Source organism: Glandiceps talaboti, chromosome 13 (assembly GCF_964340395.1).
Source record: "Glandiceps talaboti chromosome 13, keGlaTala1.1, whole genome shotgun sequence".
NCBI lineage: Eukaryota > Metazoa > Hemichordata > Enteropneusta > Spengelidae > Glandiceps > Glandiceps talaboti.
In genome coordinates, this window is record NC_135561.1 from 17778135 (window position 1) to 17799813 (window position 21679).

At 35.0% G+C, this 21679-nt stretch overlaps 1 protein-coding gene across 1 annotated transcript; it reads right to left on the bottom strand.

Annotated features, from left to right (window-relative positions):
• Positions 1 to 20612, bottom strand: LOC144444503 (thioredoxin domain-containing protein 5-like). The gene is made up of 9 exons (XM_078133937.1): positions 20410 to 20612; positions 11015 to 11105; positions 10364 to 10422; positions 9674 to 9779; positions 9067 to 9264; positions 7762 to 8007; positions 3538 to 3614; positions 2735 to 2861; positions 1 to 1470 (listed from the first exon to the last, which is right to left on the bottom strand). Exons 1-9 carry the CDS (start codon positions 20589 to 20591, stop codon positions 1345 to 1347), a joined length of 1212 nt encoding a protein of 403 aa, XP_077990063.1. The 5' UTR covers positions 20592 to 20612; the 3' UTR covers positions 1 to 1344.
• Between the last annotated feature and the right edge of the window lie 1067 nt (positions 20613 to 21679).

The following is a 21679-nucleotide window of genomic DNA, read 5'->3' on the forward strand; positions in this document are numbered from 1 at the left end:
AGGGGATTTTTTATTTAAAGTGATATTACACAAATTGAACAGGGCGAGGATAACAAAAAGTATCCAAAATGCATTTAATTTGTAGAATTTCAAAATATACAAAAACATTTTATCTGTGGAATGTCGTTATCTTTGTATCTTGTAGTTTCTACAAACAACCATTACAATGTCTTTGTTAAGGTAGGAAAGTAGATAACGTTTACCCACATTTCCTAAGTATTTTACCAGGGGCAACTCCAACATATTGATACAGGTTTGGAAATCTATGCAAATTTTACCACATTTCTCTTCACTGTTACTGAGGTTCATTACCAAAATTATAATACACGGTATGGAGACTATGAAAATTTCCCCTGTGGTTCCCCAAAAATAAATTATGGTTGAAGGATTTGAAAACCTATGCAAATTTACCTGTTGCTGATCGTATACTTGGATTTCCTCACCTTAGCAAAAACACTGCATTAGATATATTGATAGTTTTTCAACATCCAAGACATTTCAAGACTAAAGTCAGACATACTTCAGGTGAATCTGTTTTACACATCTGTGCTTTTGGTCATTCAAAAAGCTGTTACAGTCCGTTTATATTTTATGGTTTTTGTTCGTTGTCATAGATTATCTATTGATTTATGCAAGAAAATAGCAAGAGAAAGTGTGGGGAAAGTTATGATATGCAATGTAGGCTTAAAGGTATAGTAATTAACTCTTTAGTTGGCTCTTAACGTTTAGTTAAAACAAAAAAGATCCAAGTTATATCTTTGTATTATGCTTTATACAATAATATGTACCGATGGGGCAAAACATAAATTCAAATAGTGAGATTTCTCCATCTTTTTAATGTCATATGGTTGAGGATTTGGTAATTATTTTGGACTTTTAATTTATAAAAAAAATTTATAATGACTTTCTATTTCAAAAAATGGAGGACAAAAAACATATGCCAGGTCTGTTTTTGTAACTCAGTGCATTGAAATAAGGTAAAAAATAATGTAAAGGGTTTGTTATCATACGTACAAAAACATATTTATTATCTTTTGCAATTTATTGAGTTACAAACACAGACTTGGTCAATATTGTTTCACTTTGATTTTTCAAGTAGGAAGCCATGATAAGATTGTTTTATAATTTAAGAATGTAAAATAACTACCAATTCCTCTATCCACATGGCCACTTTTAAGGAAATGAATACTGAGTAGCCAAGTACGCCTTTGGAGTAAAAAATGAAAAACTAAAAGTGAATGAAATGTTGCACGATATTACAACATTGTTCTTTGCTTGGCACTAAGCATAATAAAATACAACTACTGAGATAAAAATGGTAAAAGAAATGAATGTATTAACTGATTACAACTCGTCATGAGGGGCGTGTTCTATAACAAAGGCATAGAGTGAATCTAAATCTCTGGCTCTGTTGTACTTATCTACTTGTTTGCCATCCTTGAACAGGATCAGTGTGGGATAACCACGGACCTGAAAGGAGAAAGACAAAATGTATCACTATGCAATTAGATGTGTAAAAAAAAAGTCAGCATAGACATTATATGAAAAGCATAGACACTGCTAAAGGTGTATAATCTAATGAAGTTCATGTAATATCATAGAATACTTTATATGAATGTTAAAACTACAAACTGTACATAAAAAAAACCCCGAAGACATCAACATGCAATCTTATGAAGAGATATCACTATACATTATATGAAAGCATAAAAACTACTAACAGTGAAGAAGAATGAAACTAAAACATACAATTATGCCATCTGATGTGAAGAAAAATTACTGTCTACATTTAGTATATGAAAGCTTTGGATGGTAAAAGCTATGAAATTGGATATAATTTCTGCAACAAATACCACAAAGTATAAAAAAACAACTACTAACATTTCTAAGAGTTTAAAGTAATAGGGTCCCTTATCAATTAGTATAATCCTTGACGTTTTGAAAAAGAAATTCTTTGTTAAAAGACTTAGACAAGACAATCCTGTGCTAACTAGCCGATGAATACCTGTGTACTAGTAGTAGTCTAAAATTGAAGGACATAACATATACAATTCAAACACACAGTATTATACCATGTACAAGCAAGGTTTACCAAAAAAATATGGAATATATACTCTGGTCTTTCTATGTCAAGACAAAGCATGTTTCTGTCATGACAATGTGTGTCTATGTCACTGGTTCTATTGTGTTCGAAATATGAGTCAACATGCTCAAAATTGTCCCATTTCTTTCCCTGATTTTTTTTACATTACTGGTGATTGTATAATTATGTTATTCTTCAATATTTTTTTTCATTCAGACGGAAAATACTCTTGACCTACGGGTTGTCACTAAGAGTTGCTAGACGAGTAGTAACCTAAGGGGTCCTTGTCACTACGAGTCACTATTCCCCTTCATTCAGCTGGAAAATACTGGTGACCTCAGGGCTGTCACTACAAGTCGCTAGACAAGTAGTGACCTAATGGGTCCTTGTCTAGCGACTTGTAGTGACAACCCTGAGGTCACATCAAGGCCCCTTAGGTCACTCATATTTTGTTTTGACTGAACAATGACAAATATTGGGGAATAACATCTGCATAGTAAATGTACATAGAAAGCTCACAGGCTGCAAACAAACATTCATGATGGTAATTTTTGGACTCCTCTATTAGACAAGATGTAAATCTCATCCTATAAAACTGTATGGATCAGGGTGTGTACTTTTTTCAGGAAATGAAAACATTAACTTTCCTACCTCATATTTCTTACAAACGTCCTTGTCTACTGTGCAGTCAACTTTAGCAATCTTGACATTAGTCTTATCTTCTAGTTTAGTAGACAACTCATCCCAGGTTGGTTCCAAACGCTTACAATGACCACACCTACAAAAAAGTCATGTGTTTATTGTAGTAAAATACCTTAAAGTGGCCATATGGATGAGGATTGGGTATTTATTTTGGATTTTTAATTTATAAAACAACTTATCCAGGTTTCCTACTTGAAAAATCAACATGAGACAACATAGACTAAGTCTGTGTTTGTAACTTAATAAATGACAAAAGACTGATAAGTGTGTAAAATGTCTGTTATTGTACATAAAATAACAAATTATTTACACATTATTTTTAGCTTATTGTAGTGTATTGAGTTACACAAACATAGACTTGGTCTATGTTGTTTCACATTGATTTTTCAAGTACAGGAAGCCATAGCAAAAATGATTTATAAATAAAAAATCCAAACTAGATACCCAATCCTCATCCATATGGCCACTTTAACAAAGTCAACCAGCAATTTACAAAATTATACTAATAACTTTAAAATTTAACCACCTGAATTTTGGTTTTTCAAAATGTATCAGAAAAAAGCACGAAATCAAGTTTAGTACACTGGATAACGTTGTTAAAATTTCTTTAAGAAATATTACACGTCATTTCACTTTGTTACAATTTATGTCATAATCACGTACATGTTTTTTTTAAAATTATATATATCTTTGTCAAGAATTGCACATTCACAAAGTGATTCTGAACATTAATACACTAAGTGCATACTTACCATGGTGCATAGAATTTGATAAAGGAAAGACCACTTTCAATTTTTTCCTCAAAGGAGTCAGTATCTAACACTACAACCTGTTGAAAGATACAGACAAGAGAACTAAATATATTGATGATAATCAGATCAGCTGGAATTAGTGATGTTGGCAGAAATATGAAAAAATGTTTGAATCTTGATAAACACAATTCAAGCAACCAATCTCTTTTAGCTTTGATAATACAATAGTCTGTAACTTAAGGTATGCCGTGACAGGGCGCCCTCACAATCGGTCAACCCCTCTCAACCATGTGATTGGTATGCATCTGATTCACTATGGCAACATTTGTTCTTATCGCCAGACACAGAAGCGATTCTACATATTTGATTTATAATCTACATTACAACCTCTGTATGACCTTCAAATCACTAGTTCAAGGTGGGCCTAAATCTTGTGAAGTTGTCATCAAAGTTCTACAGCTTCATACAGTTGGGAGAGAGGAGGCCGGTGTGGGCGGAACAACACAAAGTATATTACAGTATAATTTTACAAGAGCAAGGTATATTTTACAGTTGTGTACTTTGTACACATGTCTGCTGGCATGCTCTATTTCCATTCTGAACTGTCTCTAACACAAAAATCTACAAATTTCAACTTACACCCTAAAATTGTGCACATTTATAATAAGTAATATAATTAAATTGAAATGACAAGAGAATACTAAATTCCGCAATAGTGTATGTAAGTGTGGTGAATGAAGCTTTCATAGCGACTTTGTAATCAATAAACAGAAAGTGAATGTGAAAATCCATCAAATATGTCATGTCATGTTTTTTATAATAGTTTTCTTTTTTTGCTGCCAACATTAGGAATTTTATATTGTGTTTGTACAGACATTTACAAGAACATAGCCTGGGAATTATTAAGTAATTTTAATTTTATGATGAATGGATATGGATTACAGTATATATACTAGCTACCTATGTCCTTGGCAATACATCACATCTTCTTTTTACAATTTACAGGCCTTTTCAAAAGAAGTGTCACACAAAGATATCATAGAGGAGGGAAAATTGTTGCAATTTAGAATCAAGGATGCCAATAACATGGCAGTACATAAAGCAGTTAACAGACTCCAGAAATTCCTTAAAGTGTCATCATCAAAAACAGAATTGGTAGAATTATTTTGACTGGCTAAGAATGACATCACCCTTGCCATAAAAACTGTTTTTAAGGAGACTATTGTTACCCAACTACCAGGCAGGTCCAAAGCTCCTATGAACAGCTCCCTCAGTGGCCATACTATACAATCTTTTGTCTTTCTGATAACCAGACTAGGGCTGATCGTCTGGTCTGTTTCACATATTCTTAGCATCTGTACCGATCTATGTCTGGCAATCAATTGATCAGTATTGCCATGTCAAATTTATGCTATCAATAAAATTGTAACTAAATGTTTTTGTGTGTGCTTTGACTGCATGAAGTGTAGTCTCAGTTACCAAGACTAGACTCTGACTGCTGGGGGCTCTACAACAAGACCACCAAGACGAGAGTCAGGGGGAAACATAGCTGGGGCTCTAGTACAAGACCACCAAGACAAGAGTCAGGGGGAAACATAGCTGGGGGCTCTAGTACAAGACCACCAAGACAAGAGTCAAGGGGAAACATGGCTGGGGGCTCTAGTACAAGACCACCAAGACAAGAGTCAGGGGGAAACATAGCTGGGGGCTCTAGTACAAGACCACCAAGACAAGAGTCAGGGGGAAACATAGCTGGGGGCTCTAGTACAAGACCACCAAGACAAGAGTCAAGGGGAAACATGGCTGGGGGCTCTAGTACAAGACCACCAAGACAAGAGTCAAGGGGAAACATAGCTGGGGGCTCTAGTACAAGACCACCAAGACAAGAGTCAAGGGGAAACATGGCTGGGGACTCTACAACAAGACCACCAAGACAAGAGTCAGGGGGAAACATAGCTGGGGGCTCTAGTACAAGACCACCAAGACAAGAGTCAGGGGGAAACATAGCTGGGGGCTCTAGTACAAGACCACCAAGACAAGAGTCAGGGAAAACATAGCTGGGGACTCTACAACAAGACCACCAAGACAAGAGTCAAGGGGAAACATAGCTGGGGGCTCTAGTACAAGACCACCAAGACAAGAGTCAGGGGGAAACATAGCTGGGGGCTCTAGTACAAGACCACCAAGACAAGAGTCAGGGGGAAACATAGCTGGGGGCTCTAGTACAAGACCACCAAGACAAGAGTCAGGGGGAAACATAGCTGGGGGCTCTAGTACAAGACCACCAAGACAAGAGTCGGGGGAAACATAGCTGGGGGCTCTAGTACAAGACCACCAAGACAAGAGTCGGGGGAAACATAGCTGGGGGCTCTACAACAAGACCACCAAGACAAGAGTCAGGGGGAAACATAGCTGGGGGCTCTAGTACAAGACCACCAAGACAAGAGTCAAGGGGAAACATAGCTGGGGACTCTACAACAAGACCACCAAGACAAGAGTCGGGGGAAACATAGCTGGGGGGTTCTACAACAAGACCACCAAGACAAGAGTCGGGGGAAACATAGCTGGGGGCTCTAGTACAAGACCACCAAGACAAGAGTCGGGGGAAACATAGCTGGGGGCTCTACAACAAGACCACCAAGACAAGAGTCAGGGGGAAACATGGCTGGGGGCTCTAGTACAAGACCACCAAGACAAGAGTCGGGGGAAACATAGCTGGGGGCTCTACAACAAGACCACCAAGACAAGAGTCAGGGGGAAACATGGCTGGGGGCTCTAGTACAAGACCACCAAGACAAGAGTCAGGGGGAAACATGGCTGGGGGCTCTACAACAAGACCACTAAGACAAGAGTCAGGGGGAAACATAGTCCAAAGTCGCTCACACTGTAAGTCACTCAGTACACTTCTTCCCAAGTCATGAAAAATGGGCTTATGAGGCCTGTTTATTGAAATTAAGATGTATCAGTCGCTTGAGACATGCTGACCTACCTCGGAGGTACCTGCATCGTTCAGTGTGCAATATTGGACATGAAGTATTCCCCAGCATGCACTGCTCTGGGAAAGAGATCCTGTGTGGGCAACTTTGGATTGCATTACTCCAGACTCTCATCTGGGTGTTCTCATAGTAGAGATACGCAACAATTTTTACTAGTCTAAGTGCCCTGGAATATATTTGGTAGTTTTGATACAATGTGTAGAAATTTAGTATGTACCCTCAGGGGTAGGTAACAAATATTAGTCTAGAGCACGATCGATATAGTGACAAGTACAAATATAAAAGTTGCGGGAAAATTCTATATAGTACCTGGTACAAGTCGTTTAGTTACAAGTAAAGTCTATATTGCGACGAGCACAAAGTCCTGATTTTCCCACCGTCCATTGCGTATTCAACATGGCGGCAAGTAACATCGACAATCCTGATGGTAAGAATCAGTCGATTTCTACTACTAAAAATCGAAAATACGTATTCCTATAGCGTGCGTTCTGGGAAGAATTGGTTGGAGGAACAACAGGGAAAATTTCATTGATCGATTCCACCGTTTGTGGGAGGAGTTAGCGAAAAACTTTTTCTACCGACGGATGTCCTATTCTAAACACACGTCCCTATACGAATGCATGTACAATATTGACAGTAGTACTATATTTTGTGTAGACAGAATAACAAACCCATATGTTGCCTGCAAATTCTATGTAAAAAGTAAAGCATACAATATTTACAGCCAGCCAGATAACAAACCCCACAGTACGCTGATAGAAGATCAGTGGTTCAATATACGTATGTACATGCATTCGGGACGTGTGTTTAGAATAGGACATCCGTCGGTAGAAAAAGTTTTTCGCTAACTCCTCCCACAAACGGTGGAATCGATCAATGAAATTTTCCCTGTTGTTCCTCCAACCAATTCTTCCCAGAACGCACGCTATAGGAATACGTATTTTCGATTTTTAGTAGTAGAAATCGACTGATTCTTACCATCAGGATTGTCGATGTTACTTGCCGCCATGTTGAATACGCAATGGACGGTGGGAAAATCAGGATTTTGTGCTCGTCGCAATATAGACTTTACTTGTAACTAAACGACTTGTACCAGGTACTATGTAGAATTTTCCCGCAACTTTTATATTTGTACTTATCACTATATCGATCGTGCTCTAGACTAATATTTGTTACCTACCCCTGACCCTGGACAACAGCTAAATTTAAGCCAAGTTGTCTAGCATACCTTAGATGGACGTTCCTCTTCCTTCTTTTCTTCCTTCTTTTCTTCCTTCTTCTCTTCTGCCTTTGGTGGTTTTTTGGGTGCTTCTACCTTTTGTGAAGACATTTTTTCTATGTACACTTTGAGTGAATCTAGGTCACGGGCACCATTGTATTTGTCAACTTTCTGTCCATCACGGATGTACAGTAGGGTAGGATAACCTCTGACCTCAAATGCAGTACATATTTCACTATGTGATGTACAATCAATCTGTCAAAATAAAATAAAAAAGTAGAGTTCAAAACAAATATTTGTTGCATCATACTGATTTACCTCTCTAAAATGGGAAGCGCCACCTAGTGGTCAACAATAACCATTAATCTCGTACAGTAGTACATAGACCAGAACAGACCAAGAGCCATCGGGCGAGGAAGAAGTTTTAGCTGAAGTAACCAAATTTCAATTGTTCTAGAAAATATTACTATATTTGAATAACTCAAAGTGAAAAACATAAAAAAATGCAATTTTTGGCCAAAAAACAAAAATACGCTGCAGAATGTCAAAACTATTCATCAAAACCACAACTTTATATATGACATCAACATGAGACAAGTAACATATGGTTTATACATCTTGTCTTTATTGTGAAAAATTATGTAGAAAACATAAAGCCAACCAACGTACATCTCATCCTTACAAACTCAATGGTATCATCTTACCAGCGGAAAGTTGTTAAAATGGGTGTATTATCACATAGTGATCAAGAGTAACTAATTCTTAAATCAATGGTCTTATTTTGAGATGAAAGAAAAGTAATGCATGACATAGTTTCAATAGTTTGCATTGTTTTACTTTTTTGTATATAATTTTGTTTTATTTAATAAGGAAAAAAGAATATATAATTAAGAATACTAAGAATACATAGTTTGTATTGTTTTCATGTGTTGTCTACCAAGACAGATATAACACACAGTAACTTGATCCTAAAGTACTCTGGAATGAGAATAATAATCCAAATGTAATCTGAGTTAATTTCAGTTGATATGATTGTCACTATTTTGACAGGTACAGCAGACACGTTTATCTGTCAACATACTGGTAACACAGTGTCTCAATTATTTTCATGACACAGGACCAAACAATTTTGGTCCCCCCGGGATTTTTCCATACAATGTTAATGACTAAATTGTTGACATAGAAACCAGAGGGATCAGTAGAGCTCTTATTGTCTATTTGAAAACTGAAAACGTCAACTAAACGTGTTTTGTGGTATAGTAGTACTTTCCTTGTATGATACATAGTTTAATTACATTCATTATCATTACTTGCCTTATTGATTGTGATTGTTTTATCATCTTCCAATCCCTTGGCAAGTTCATCCCAGGTGGGTGAAAGACGTTTGCAGTGACCACACCATGGAGCATAAAATTTCACCAAATGGTTTCCCTTAGCAACATGATTCTTGAAGTTACCAGCTGTCAATTCAAACAGTCCATCTTTAGCTACAGCAGGGGCAGAGTCTTGTTCCTGAAATTAAGAAATAACCACATTTTGTAGAAAAGTCATATGGTGTGAGTGTGTGTATTCTTGTGAGCAGTGTCAGTCTTACAGAACAGTATACCACTTGATTTCACCCTTCATCAATAAATTCAAGAAGGATATCAAGACACATCTGTTTGCAAGAGCTCTCTTACTTTTTTACAATGATTTACTATTGTTCCTGTTCAGCAACATAGAACATTACAATGTACATCGTATTGGATTTTGCTATGCAAATTCTTTTGATTGATTGATGGATGGATGGATGGATGGATGGATGGATGGATGGCATTGTGTGTTCTGCCTGGATTAAGTGCAAAGTGTTCCCGCCTTGATTGAACTTTTTTGGCTAACTCTACTAGACATTTGAAGCCTGAGTAGTCATGTATCATCTTACCTTCAATGATGGGTCCATGTTTTCCTTGATGTATTTCTCCAGTGCTTCTGCATCACGTTTGCCTTTGTATGTCAGTGATTCTTCACCTGGTCTGAAAAATTTCAGTCTGTGGAAACAATATAAAAAGAACTTTTTTTCAATTATTTTTCCTATATATAATCCAAAGAAAGGTATCTCATAATCATATTATTCAAAATAATGTTATTTTATATTTCTCATTACTCTCAATAAACGTATATACACATAGCTATTGATATTTCATATCTCTGTACATGAAGTCTTGCCAGAATAAACATATTACTTTCACATGGTGACAACAACATCATGGAAACATCATACAACTTGGTATAAAACATGCTTTGAAATGTAATATATCTTTGTAACCTTAAAGGGCACCACAGTAATCCCATAAACATAATGATAGATTAACACCCCCACCCCCACCCCCACCCCCACCCCTCCCCATCCCCCGCTCCGCCCAAACATTCCAAATCACCATTATTTTTCCTGATTTTTCATAGGTTATGCTTGGGGAGGTATAATTATATTATTCACGAAATTTTACTTCATTCTGCCAAAAAATACTCGCAACCTAAGGGTTTGTCAATACTTGTCTAGTGACTCATAGTGACAAGGCCCCTTAGGTCATTCGTATTTTCCTCAACGGAATGAAGAAATCTGTTAGCTTACGTTGGATATCCAGCTACACCTTCCTCTGAACACAGAGGTGTCTCAACAGTGCAGTCAACCTGTAAAATAAGATGGTCAAAGTCTTAATTTAATATAAACATCATAGGAGATCATGAAGTATACAATCTCCAATTTTAAATTTTTGCTTCTTACTTGACGTTAACAATTTGTGACCATTTTGTACAACTAAGTACTAATGCATGAAAAGTGCAAAAAATGTGTATTTATCAAATTTTCATGGATCTTTTTCTTTCTCGTAACTCTTATTAGATGAAAGCATGTTTACAGTTACTTGGGAAAATACAATGTGGAACATATAAAATGTACACAGCAAACAAGTTATACTAATATTAAAATTTTAAAAATCAATGTTTTTATTTAAAGCCCTGTACATCATGACTTAGAATACAGGATCATACAAGGGTCTGTATATCACAAATATACTAGAGTGACACTTTGTCTTCTGGTTTGACAATTTTAAAAAATACAGGAACATTCCACATTCTCACATATCTTGACAATTTTTGTGGAATGGAACTCCCCAGACTAAAAACCAACCCCTTAACCAAGAATGTTGTTCATGTTCCTCAGTCTGTAAAAATGAATTTTAGAAAGAGAAATTATTTTATTGTTGAATGGTTTTCAAATTACCTTGGCTATTTTAACTTTGCTGTCTTCATCATTGTTGTATTTTTCTGCTAGATCATTCCATGTTGGTTGAAGACGTTTGCAGTGACCACACCTTTAACGAGAAATAAAAATACTGTTATTTGGTGAAATGTTATTGTCATTAGTGTGCCCTCTAAGCCATTATGACGTGCCACTTACGCACAAAATTTGTAGTGACGCACCAAAATTTGGTGTTCCCCTATCTCATACTATGTGATGGATGACTCACTAGAAATCCCAGTTTTTCTCATTTTGACTCACAACAACAAAATTTGGCTATCATTAGAGGGCACACTGGTCATTATCATATGCACAGGCCAATCTGATTAAAATCCGATGTAGATGTTTGCTAATCATTCATTGATATTTTACCTCGGTATTGTTGTTTGAATTGACCTTCATAATACATTTTTACTTTTTCGTCTTGATGGCCACCATATATTATGACTGAGCCCCATGACATGTGAGTGCAAGTATGGTGTACTCAGGGTATTTACACTAAGTGCTTGCAGTGTTCTCTCTGACCTTTAGTGCAAAACCGACACCGCAAGCACAAGTGTAAATCCCAGAATACCCACACTGGCCTTCATGTGGCTTTGGATTATATTATTATTATTACATATGTTTATCCAAAAGGCAAACCGTTGTAAAAATCACACTGTGCAGTCACATGTTTTCATGAACAAGGAATGATTGTACCCTCCTTTGCATATCATTTGCATACAGGTATACAGGTAAAATGCAGGTATTTCAGTATTGCACTGTGTGCAGTGCATATCGCACATATGCACACTGCCCAACAGTGCAAGTAATCTCTGGTACATAAATAAATACATAATTATGTGTAAAAGTATCAGTGACAACCCAAGTTTGGACAACTAATATTAATTAACTAAGGAGGTCTGGTCTACTAAATGACTCAATATACCAGTTTAATCATTTTTCCTACAAGTTGATAACCTAGGATTATAACATCTTTGTAGAACATCCAAATCCTGTTGAATTGTTTTATCAATTACATTTCTTTAGGTCAAATACCATGACTTTGCTTTCATGGAAGTTAAAAATATTTACAGCCCGGATATGGGTTTTGCAGACTGAGGTTGCACGGTGGAAGGGCCTGACTTTAGGAGAGCCTGTAAGCAGTATTATTAAGGTGAACAAAACCCATATCCAGGCTGTAAAGGGTTTCATATACCCATGTAATTGCATGGAAACATCACTTGAATCACATAATCACGTAAAATGGCACTGACATATTTTATTCGCAGAAACGTCAAAATAGTGAAGAAATTAACAAAGTCACTGAGTGAACGAATATTGATGAGACCGCCAATTGCTCTATTTAGGCAAAGCGTGCCAGGCCGTGATACAGAAAAGTAGTGCCCAGGTTGGATACGCGTGCTCTCCATTGAATTACATTGGAATCGATACTGGGCATATGATAACTACATTTCTAAAATGTATTGTGAATTATATACTTTTGCTGCATAATAAATATGATATTTAATTGGCTCATTACATTCATTCATGAAACAGATTACCATAATTGGAGTAAAGTAATCATGCACACGTTTAACATAAATCACATTAAGTGAATGTTATCAGCAGTGGGACTCCCCTTCCAATGAGTATAACTGCTATAACTTTGAAAGATGCAGAGAGCACTACTATATTTTCCAATTACTCTTTTGATCGACACCATTACTACAAACACTACTACACTTCTTTACACAAATCACCAAATGTAATTTGAATATTTCAATGTAAATAAAAAATCCTTTCAAATGTTACACTTTACTACAGTGACAATTCAAAAAAGTGTTGAAATAATTTATGCAATCTACAGTGTCAAGGTTAAACTTGTATATACACTGTATACAATAATACATGTAAATATGTATGCAACAGCTGTTCAAAGGTAATAGACAATTTCACAATTGCACATATATTTCAAGTGAAAACATCAAACAAAAACATTTTGTAAAATGCTTGATTTACCATATGGAAGTAATTAAGTTTGGACGACAATATTGCTTTTATTTTTACACACATATTTTAAGTTTAAAATGTTGTAGTTTGACTACTGGTAAATATTCCCTTTCAACAAGAAACAGCAACATACTGGTACATAAGGCAGAAAAAAAATTGTGTGTTTCTGATAACAAGGCCTCAGAAAATAGGGTAGGTAGGTAAAAAAAATTTAACATTTTTATTTTTCAAAAATATTGCTTTGACCAAAAACAAACAAAGAGTTGGTCAGAATACCCCTTCTGTGATACTTTGATTAAATATGTACATACATACATACATACATACATACATACATACATACATACATACATAACATACATACATACATGCATACACACACACATACATACATACATACATACATACATACATACATACATACATACATACATACATACATAGACATCACTACCACAAGCATTGCTGCCACGTGCATTGCTACCACATACATGTATGTTTGCACTCTTTTAGGTCAAGAACTTAGAAGACAACAAATTCTTATCTCATTGTTTTAAATGTTTTAAAAAATAATGTTTAGGGTTTGGGGCTTAAACTAGGGTCGGTTGTGTTATCAGAAAAACACAATTATTTTATTTGGCTAAGTACAAAATGGTTCTGTATGATTCAATTAGGTGATAGAGGAACAGAAAAAAAACATGCAATGCATATAATTCATAAAACTGTGCGGCAAAAATGGGTGAACTGTGTAAACTTAAATGAAAATATAAATTTTAATAAAATGTAGTGCACAATGTACAATCATGGACTTACACTTGATGTGTATGGTTCAAAAAGTGAGTATAAATGCATTAAAATATTTTACTACAATATAGGGAACAAAATTGTACAAAAAATTGTGAAATTCAAATAATGCAAAAAACGTTGGTGTATAGATTTTGTACAATCAAGTGTGCATAATGTGAATAGTTAGAAACAACAGTTAGAAATGTGTTTGAATATTTCATTACAATAATACAATGATTGTACTAGAGTTTTCACACACAATGTGTATCGGTATATGTAGACTGTGAGTGTAACTTGTAAGATATGTCATGACGTTTCGCCCTCACCAGCCTCACAAATATTTCATTACAATGATATCAAACACAAATATGATTTGTAAAATGATGAATTAGGAAAATATCAAATTTGGTATCTGAGATTTACACAACAGGCTGTCACCGACACCTGATATATATGAAGTAGAGAAAATACAGAAATTTGTACACAACACATTTTATTACCTATCGGCAAAACCATGATTTTCAAGAAATGGTATTTTAATGGATTTGAGAAATTTAAAATTTGGCACAGGCTGTACAACAGATTGACAATTGATATTTGCTATAAGGTCTTTGTGTATACTTTTCCTTAAAGTGACCATATGGATGAGGATTTATTTTGGATTTTTAATTCATAAAACAATTTTATTCTGACTTCCTATTTCAAAAATCAATGTGAAACAACTTATACCAAGTCCTTGTTTGTAACTCAATACATTGCAAAAAGATTAATAAATGTATAAAATGTTTGTTATTGTTTGTACAATGGTCTATATTGATTTTTCAAGTAGAAAGCCATGATAAAATTGTTTTATAAATTTAAAATCCCAAATAATACTCAATCCTCATCCATATGGTCCCTTGAACTAAAGAATAGAATACACACAAAAGACAAAAATTTTGAGGAAAATCAACGATTCTAATGTTGATAGCAACTACATTATTGACACAATTTTTTCTATATAGTCCATCAAAATCTAAAATTGGTGAGTCCACATAGACTACTTACTAAAAAAAAATACATTTTGAAACCGGAAACATATACATGATTTGTATACAATATGAAATAAATTGCATTGGAGAAATTGAAAACTTGGCACAGATTGCACAATGGACTGGCAACTAGTAATATGAATTAAAAAAACATGCAGGAAATACATTTATTTTCAAACAATATGTTTAAGAGATATATATTATATAAATAAAGTGAATTGAGAACCTTTTGGCAAATATTAAATTTGGTACAGCTTGCACAATGGATTAATATTTGTCAAATCATGCATATTTGAACAAGTTATAACATGCCATTGATTTCATAGGATGTATTAATACAAGCTTTTCATATCTGAATGAGCAATTAGATTTACTTAATAAGTTAGGAAAGTGGTCATTTCAACTGCTACAATTATTCCTTTCCTGAATAATAGATATTTTAATTGTATTTCCTTTGAGGTATCAAATTATGTACAATTTATAGCAAATAATAATGAAGTCCACAGATTAAAAGACCTATTATAAATTTTGAAAATAAAGAGTTAAACATGTACTAGCCTGTATCTTGGCATTGGCTTGGATTTCAACTTTGTCATTCTTAGTCATCATTTATTGAAAAAATTACTCAGGGGTGGGTGGGGGTGGGGTGGGTGGGGGTAGAAAGGCAAATGTTAAATGCAAGCCAGTACTGTTACAGTGGTTAGGTATTCTATCTTATAAATCTTTATTTTAAGGCAGCACTAGCTCTAACTGAACATTTTTTTTTATCAAGTAACCAAAGATGTATTCACTAACAGTTAGTTTGTAATGTATGTATCTGTCAATTAGTGGTCAATATATATATATTTTAGGGTGTGGACTTAAAAATCAATTTGACTGGATTTTAATATTGTACATACACAGCTACACAAATATATTTACACAAAGCTGCTTCAATACTTTCGAAGTGTTTTTGCTAAGGTTGGGGAACCCTGGTAACAGACATGTGGGGGAAAGGAATAAAAGTTGTATGGTTTCCCTGTACAGTCTACCATGATTTGGTTTGGGAACCCTGACTGGGGAACCCTGGTAGATTTTACCTGATTACCTCCCTTAACAAAAACACTATGTATGATATTAGTATAGAAATTGATACTTGACTCCAGTTTAGTAGTAATAGTAAAGTTACCTTTTGGAATCTAGTTGCCTCAAAAACTAGATACCATAAGGTATCTTCACTATGAGCCTAGAATCCATGCGGATTGGATTTTTTTACGTTCGTCTTTCCAATCACGAAAGTAAAAGAAAGATGCATGGATTCCAGGCTACTTCACTATTACTACTATGTATTACATTATCACTATATCTAACAGTTTCAAAAAATGTTCAAGTTGCATTTATTTTTTAACTGGTGACCTCAAATAACTATGATACCCACAGGATGGGAAAGAATATCTGCAAACACCTGTCAATACTGTACCCACTGTTATCTTTAATATAATTTTTACAGCTATACAAATGTGATATTTAGCACATACAAAAAAATACATATGTATGTTTGCACTCTGTTTGGTCAACAAATTAGAAATAGGACATTTGATTACTCAAAAAAATAATTAAGAACATTTTTTTTAAAATTATATCTTTGGGATAATAATATCAACAGTAAGACTGAATTTTTAATTGCATTTTTTTCAGACGGCCACGTTGACACACGTATATTAATATTGCTTGATGTTTGTTAGTTATTTTAAGAATAGATGGTACATGCATATTTATTAAATTTGTGACATGGTTATATTTATAATACTACAGCAGAATATCTGAGAGCATTGTAACTTTCAGTTTCAAACTGGAGAAACAACAGATGTCATTAAAAAATCATAAATATTCATGAAATATAAAATTACAGATATGAAATTACTTTAATTATTGTGTTTCTACATAGGAGCATGCTTGCCTATCATCAAATTAAGCATATGGTTTAGAAAAAAATATTTAAACTGTAAATTCAAATAAAACAAAAATATTTTGATGCAAAGTGAACATTTCCAGATCACTTTGACAATATCAGATTTCAGTGAATCCACACAGTGCTTTTGCTAAGGGAACCTCGGTATTAGGGAGGGGTAAATTTGTTAAAACTGGCAGAGTTTCCCATACAGTGTGCCCTCGAAACCAATTTTACACGCCACTGACTGATGCACACAATTTCTAATGACACACCAAAATTTGGTGTTCCCCTAATCTCTTACTACATTTGTATGTGGTGACTCATAAGAAATGCCAGTTTTTCTCATTTTGACTCACAACAACAAAATTTGGCTATCATAAGAGGGCACACTGTTCCCATACATTATACCACAGTAGGGAACTGTAGTAAAGTGACATGGGGATTCAGGTAGATATTTCGTACAAAAATACTGCTACAAGTGTACCCTCTTAATGATAGCCAAATTTTCTTGTTGTCGGTCAGTATGATAAAAACTGGAATTTCTTGTATTAAGTCACCACACAGAGATAGGAAAACACTAAATTTTGGTATATCACTAGAAATTGTGTGCATCAATGACACGTGAAAGTGGCTTAGGGGGCACACTGAACACTATATATGTACGATCATATCAAAGACACTGATGAATGAAATGGATGTTTTCACAAATGAGATGAGAAGGTTAACAAGTCAATGGTAGGAACTAACAAATGTTAGATTGGTGCAAATGGAGTGAAAAGAAATTAATTTTTAGTAACAACTACTCAATTTGTAAATATACATTTTAGTTCGATGGCAACCTGTTAATCTTCTAACATGGTACTTTAACCATATGTCATGATATTGTATATATACTGATGTAGGAGTTAGAAGTATGTGGGTGTATAGGTTATCTGATTAAAACAGGTTCTGAAAAAAAGTCTGTCAAATATATAAATGTACCTAAGCTCCCTTCTGATCTTTTTTAGTATTACTGGGTATCCTTCAAAAACTACAAATTACATATCCTAACAACCTGTTGGTTTTTGTTAAAAAAATTCTCAAACTGCTATGGGTTGAAGTCCAACATTTATTACATGTGTACCAGTTATTACTGGTACTTACACTAGTGCACTGGCATACCAGTGGTATTTGCACTGTGGTGCAATACCGAAAACATTGTTGCATAATTTTTGCATGCAAATTATGGTACAATCATTCCATGCACATCAAATCGCATTATTGCATAGTATGATTTTTACAGAAATTTGCCATTTCAGATAAACATATGATGAGTAGAATCAGTCATAGTGTTGTCATTTTATAAGTGTTACGCTATCAGTGATGCTCTATAGATCCTCAGTTGGAAGACAATTTCCATTCACCAACTTCAAACTTGTATGATGTGGAAGGGGTTGCATTGGAATACCAAACACTTGAGGAGGCTAGAAAACAGATGGCAAAAACTAAACAATATGTTCACACTCTATAACCAGATTTTAATCAGTAGCTGAATGTATGATACTTACTGAAAATGTTCCAAAGTTCATTTTTTTAATTTAAAAAATATTCACATGCAAGAGAATCATATGGTTGGTGTTGCGTGCCTCAAATTTATACATACATATGGTAGTTTTCAAAATTTAACAATAACCTAAACAATGTTAACTTACAGACGATCACACATGTAATAAATGTGGTACCCTCATGTGCCTGTCATTATTATTATTATTGGGTTTTTTACCCACTTCTTAATTTGTCATCATTTATTTTTCTGTATATGTTAATGTAAATATCAAGTTTTTATATTACATCAATCATAGTGGTGTGACTGCTATAGTTGTTACTATAGTTTACAATATCATGATATATATGAACATTTGATGTCACAATTGTGAATGTTTGCTTAGGGGGATGGGGGAGGGGGTTTTGATTTGAACGAACTACATGTGTGTTCATTTGTTGAGCTTGTGCGATCGTCGCTTAGTAGGCATTCAAGATAATGAATACTTTCAATTTTGAATTGTTTACTATTCTCTAAAGCTGCTCTACCAGTAACTGGAATATTTTCTGACACTGATTTGTTAAATATAATGATTTAATTGTACCATCGTACACCCTGTACAGTACTGAATAACCTGTGAGTAAAACCATTTCTGTATCTGTACACATTGTAATCTTTAGTATGGTGCAATATATAGAATCAAATTGATTTTGGGTTCACACCAAACTGAATCTGGTTTCACATTCATAGATCTGTGACAGTCTTAGCACTGATCTAGTGTTGTCCCATGTGAGTCAGCATATGTATCAGATGAACAATGAATAACCATGATTCCTAAGTGCTTATTACCTTCAGATTATAACATCATGAATATTCACTTTCCATCTAATACATGCATGTCTACACTAACTCCCAGGAAGCAATGCTGGACCACTCACTAAAGTAATGAATGTGAAATAAGTTTCAATTTGGTGATTCTTGGCAATCTTGTAAAATTTAAGTTATGTTAAATCATGGAATGACTTTCCAGAACACAAAATTTATGAAAATGCCTTTTTTCTGGAGTGGTATTCCCCTTAAAAAGATAGTCAGTGCAAATGATAATTCGATAAACTCACAGAATTATATTCTTTGTAATTGTATTATTTTACTAAACTTGAAATAACTTTAAGTAACAGAGGTTTACTTTTATTTAATTCCTTTGTATTTCTTCTACCATGGATTATAACCATGCTCGACAAAAACACACAAAAATACTCTGAAGAACACCTTCGTGAATATGCTTAACCTCATTAGGTGAGACCAGTAGTTGTTGTTAACCTTGGTAATAGATCTGATTAATTAAGCTAACAGCAGCAGTGGTGGTGGTGGTGGTGGTGGTGGTGGTGGTGGTGGTGGTGGTGGTGGTGGTGGTCATATTATGACGTTTCAAAATACAGTACTGTTTACAAAGTCCGACAATGCACCCCTCCCCCCACCCCCAATCTTTCAAAAAACAGAGCATCTCAAACGTTTGAATAAGTTCACATACTATGTACCATGCCTATGCTATAACTTTACTGAACCAGTTGAGTTGTGCTGAACACAGACCATCTCAAACTTTCGAACCAGTTCAAATGTGAGTTTTTTATTTTAATTCTTTATCAATTATAGCAGTAATATTAATAATAACTGGACTATTCGACTGGTTACAAACTCGATAAAACGAATTAACAAGTACTAGGAGATAACAAAACAATAACAATCCAACAACATCATTATACAATGGTTAATGGCGAGACATCCATTGTAATGTAAGATCTTTTCAAGGCGACAGTCGCTCACTGCCAGTGCGGAGCTGCCACGTAGCCTACGTGTAAACATCATGCATTCCGTCGCTGGCGGCCAAAAATATTTAAATTGCACCGAACACTTTTATAAGTAACCAAAATCACTGTATCTAGTATAAACACTGTGCTGTTAAAATATTGGTGATTTCGATCTCCTTGTAACAGTGCCGGTGAAAAAAATACCAAGCTGCCGACAAAATGTGGCATGTCTTGTCGTGAGGTCACGCAATGCTGGCAGGGTCATTTCAATATAACGGGGGGTTAAATGTACACCGGTAACTTACCAAGGTGCGAAAAACATTATGAACTGAGCATCTGTTTTCACAGCGTTCTGGAATGTTTCAGCATCATACACATGTTTATGTTCGGCGTCATCATCTGACTTCACAATAGGTGAAAATAGGAGAAGACAGCCAACAAAACACAGGGCCAAACTCCACACACAACTTCTTGCCATGGCTGCCATATTGCAAAAGAATGAATGTTGGTTCTATTTGTGGTTTGTTTCCTCACGTAAGTACAGAGCTGATAAGGGCAGCGCTAGTGCGTGGCCACAAGTTACTTGCAGTATACGTGCATTTTAAATTCACAAACCCAGGGGTCAATCCATTAATAGCAATAGGTAGGTGTTGGTTGAATCATATATCTGAGCAGAATTATCTTTTGGTAATCTTTAGCAATTATAATACATGAAAATTATGCTCAGACAGGTGGGTTGAAATTAAACGTTTTGTTATTTGTCTTTTTAATATGTCCCCATCATGAACCCATGCTGGTAAATGAAGTGTGGTGAACACCGGGGATGAACATCCCTACGAATCTGGTAACTCATTCCACATAATGGAATAATCTCACACTGTTGTTATATACATCAGAGATACATAAAGTATTTATTCAAATCATTAACAGTGATTAACTTAATAAATTAACGTTGCCACGTAGAGATGAAGTACACCATATATGGGAGACATATCAGAGACAATCAATTGGAAGTTCACTGTTTAATATACATTGTGTAAAACTTTACTATAACTACATTAAAGGGTAATATGCAATGTGTGACTATTTTCTGACGAATTTTAGCTGACAATATATATTGGTACTACTTCAAAAACGAAAATCAATACAAAAAAAACCTGCCAAATACAAGTATATTTGGTTTTGATGTTGAAATACTTCTACCTGTCCTGAGTGTCTACTCGTTGGATCTGTGACTCCGCTGATGTATTGACTCTAGCTATTGAAGTTCCTTCTCGATCTAGTGAACGATCAAAGTTGTAGCGGAGTCACAGATCAAGCGAGTAGTCAAGCTAAATTACACCACGTACATTTAAGTATATAAGAGGTAACGACAGAAAATTCTTCCCTGTGACGTCACTTTACGGTGTAGACAATGTCATCGGTACTAAAACTGAATTTGTTTATCCTATATGCAATACTAACATGACCAAGACGAATGCGTTGGCATAGGTCCTGGACTAATAACACAAACCTAGATGCAGGATTACACCATTTTGTCACGTGACTGAGTGTGTCCGCTTCACATACATGTAC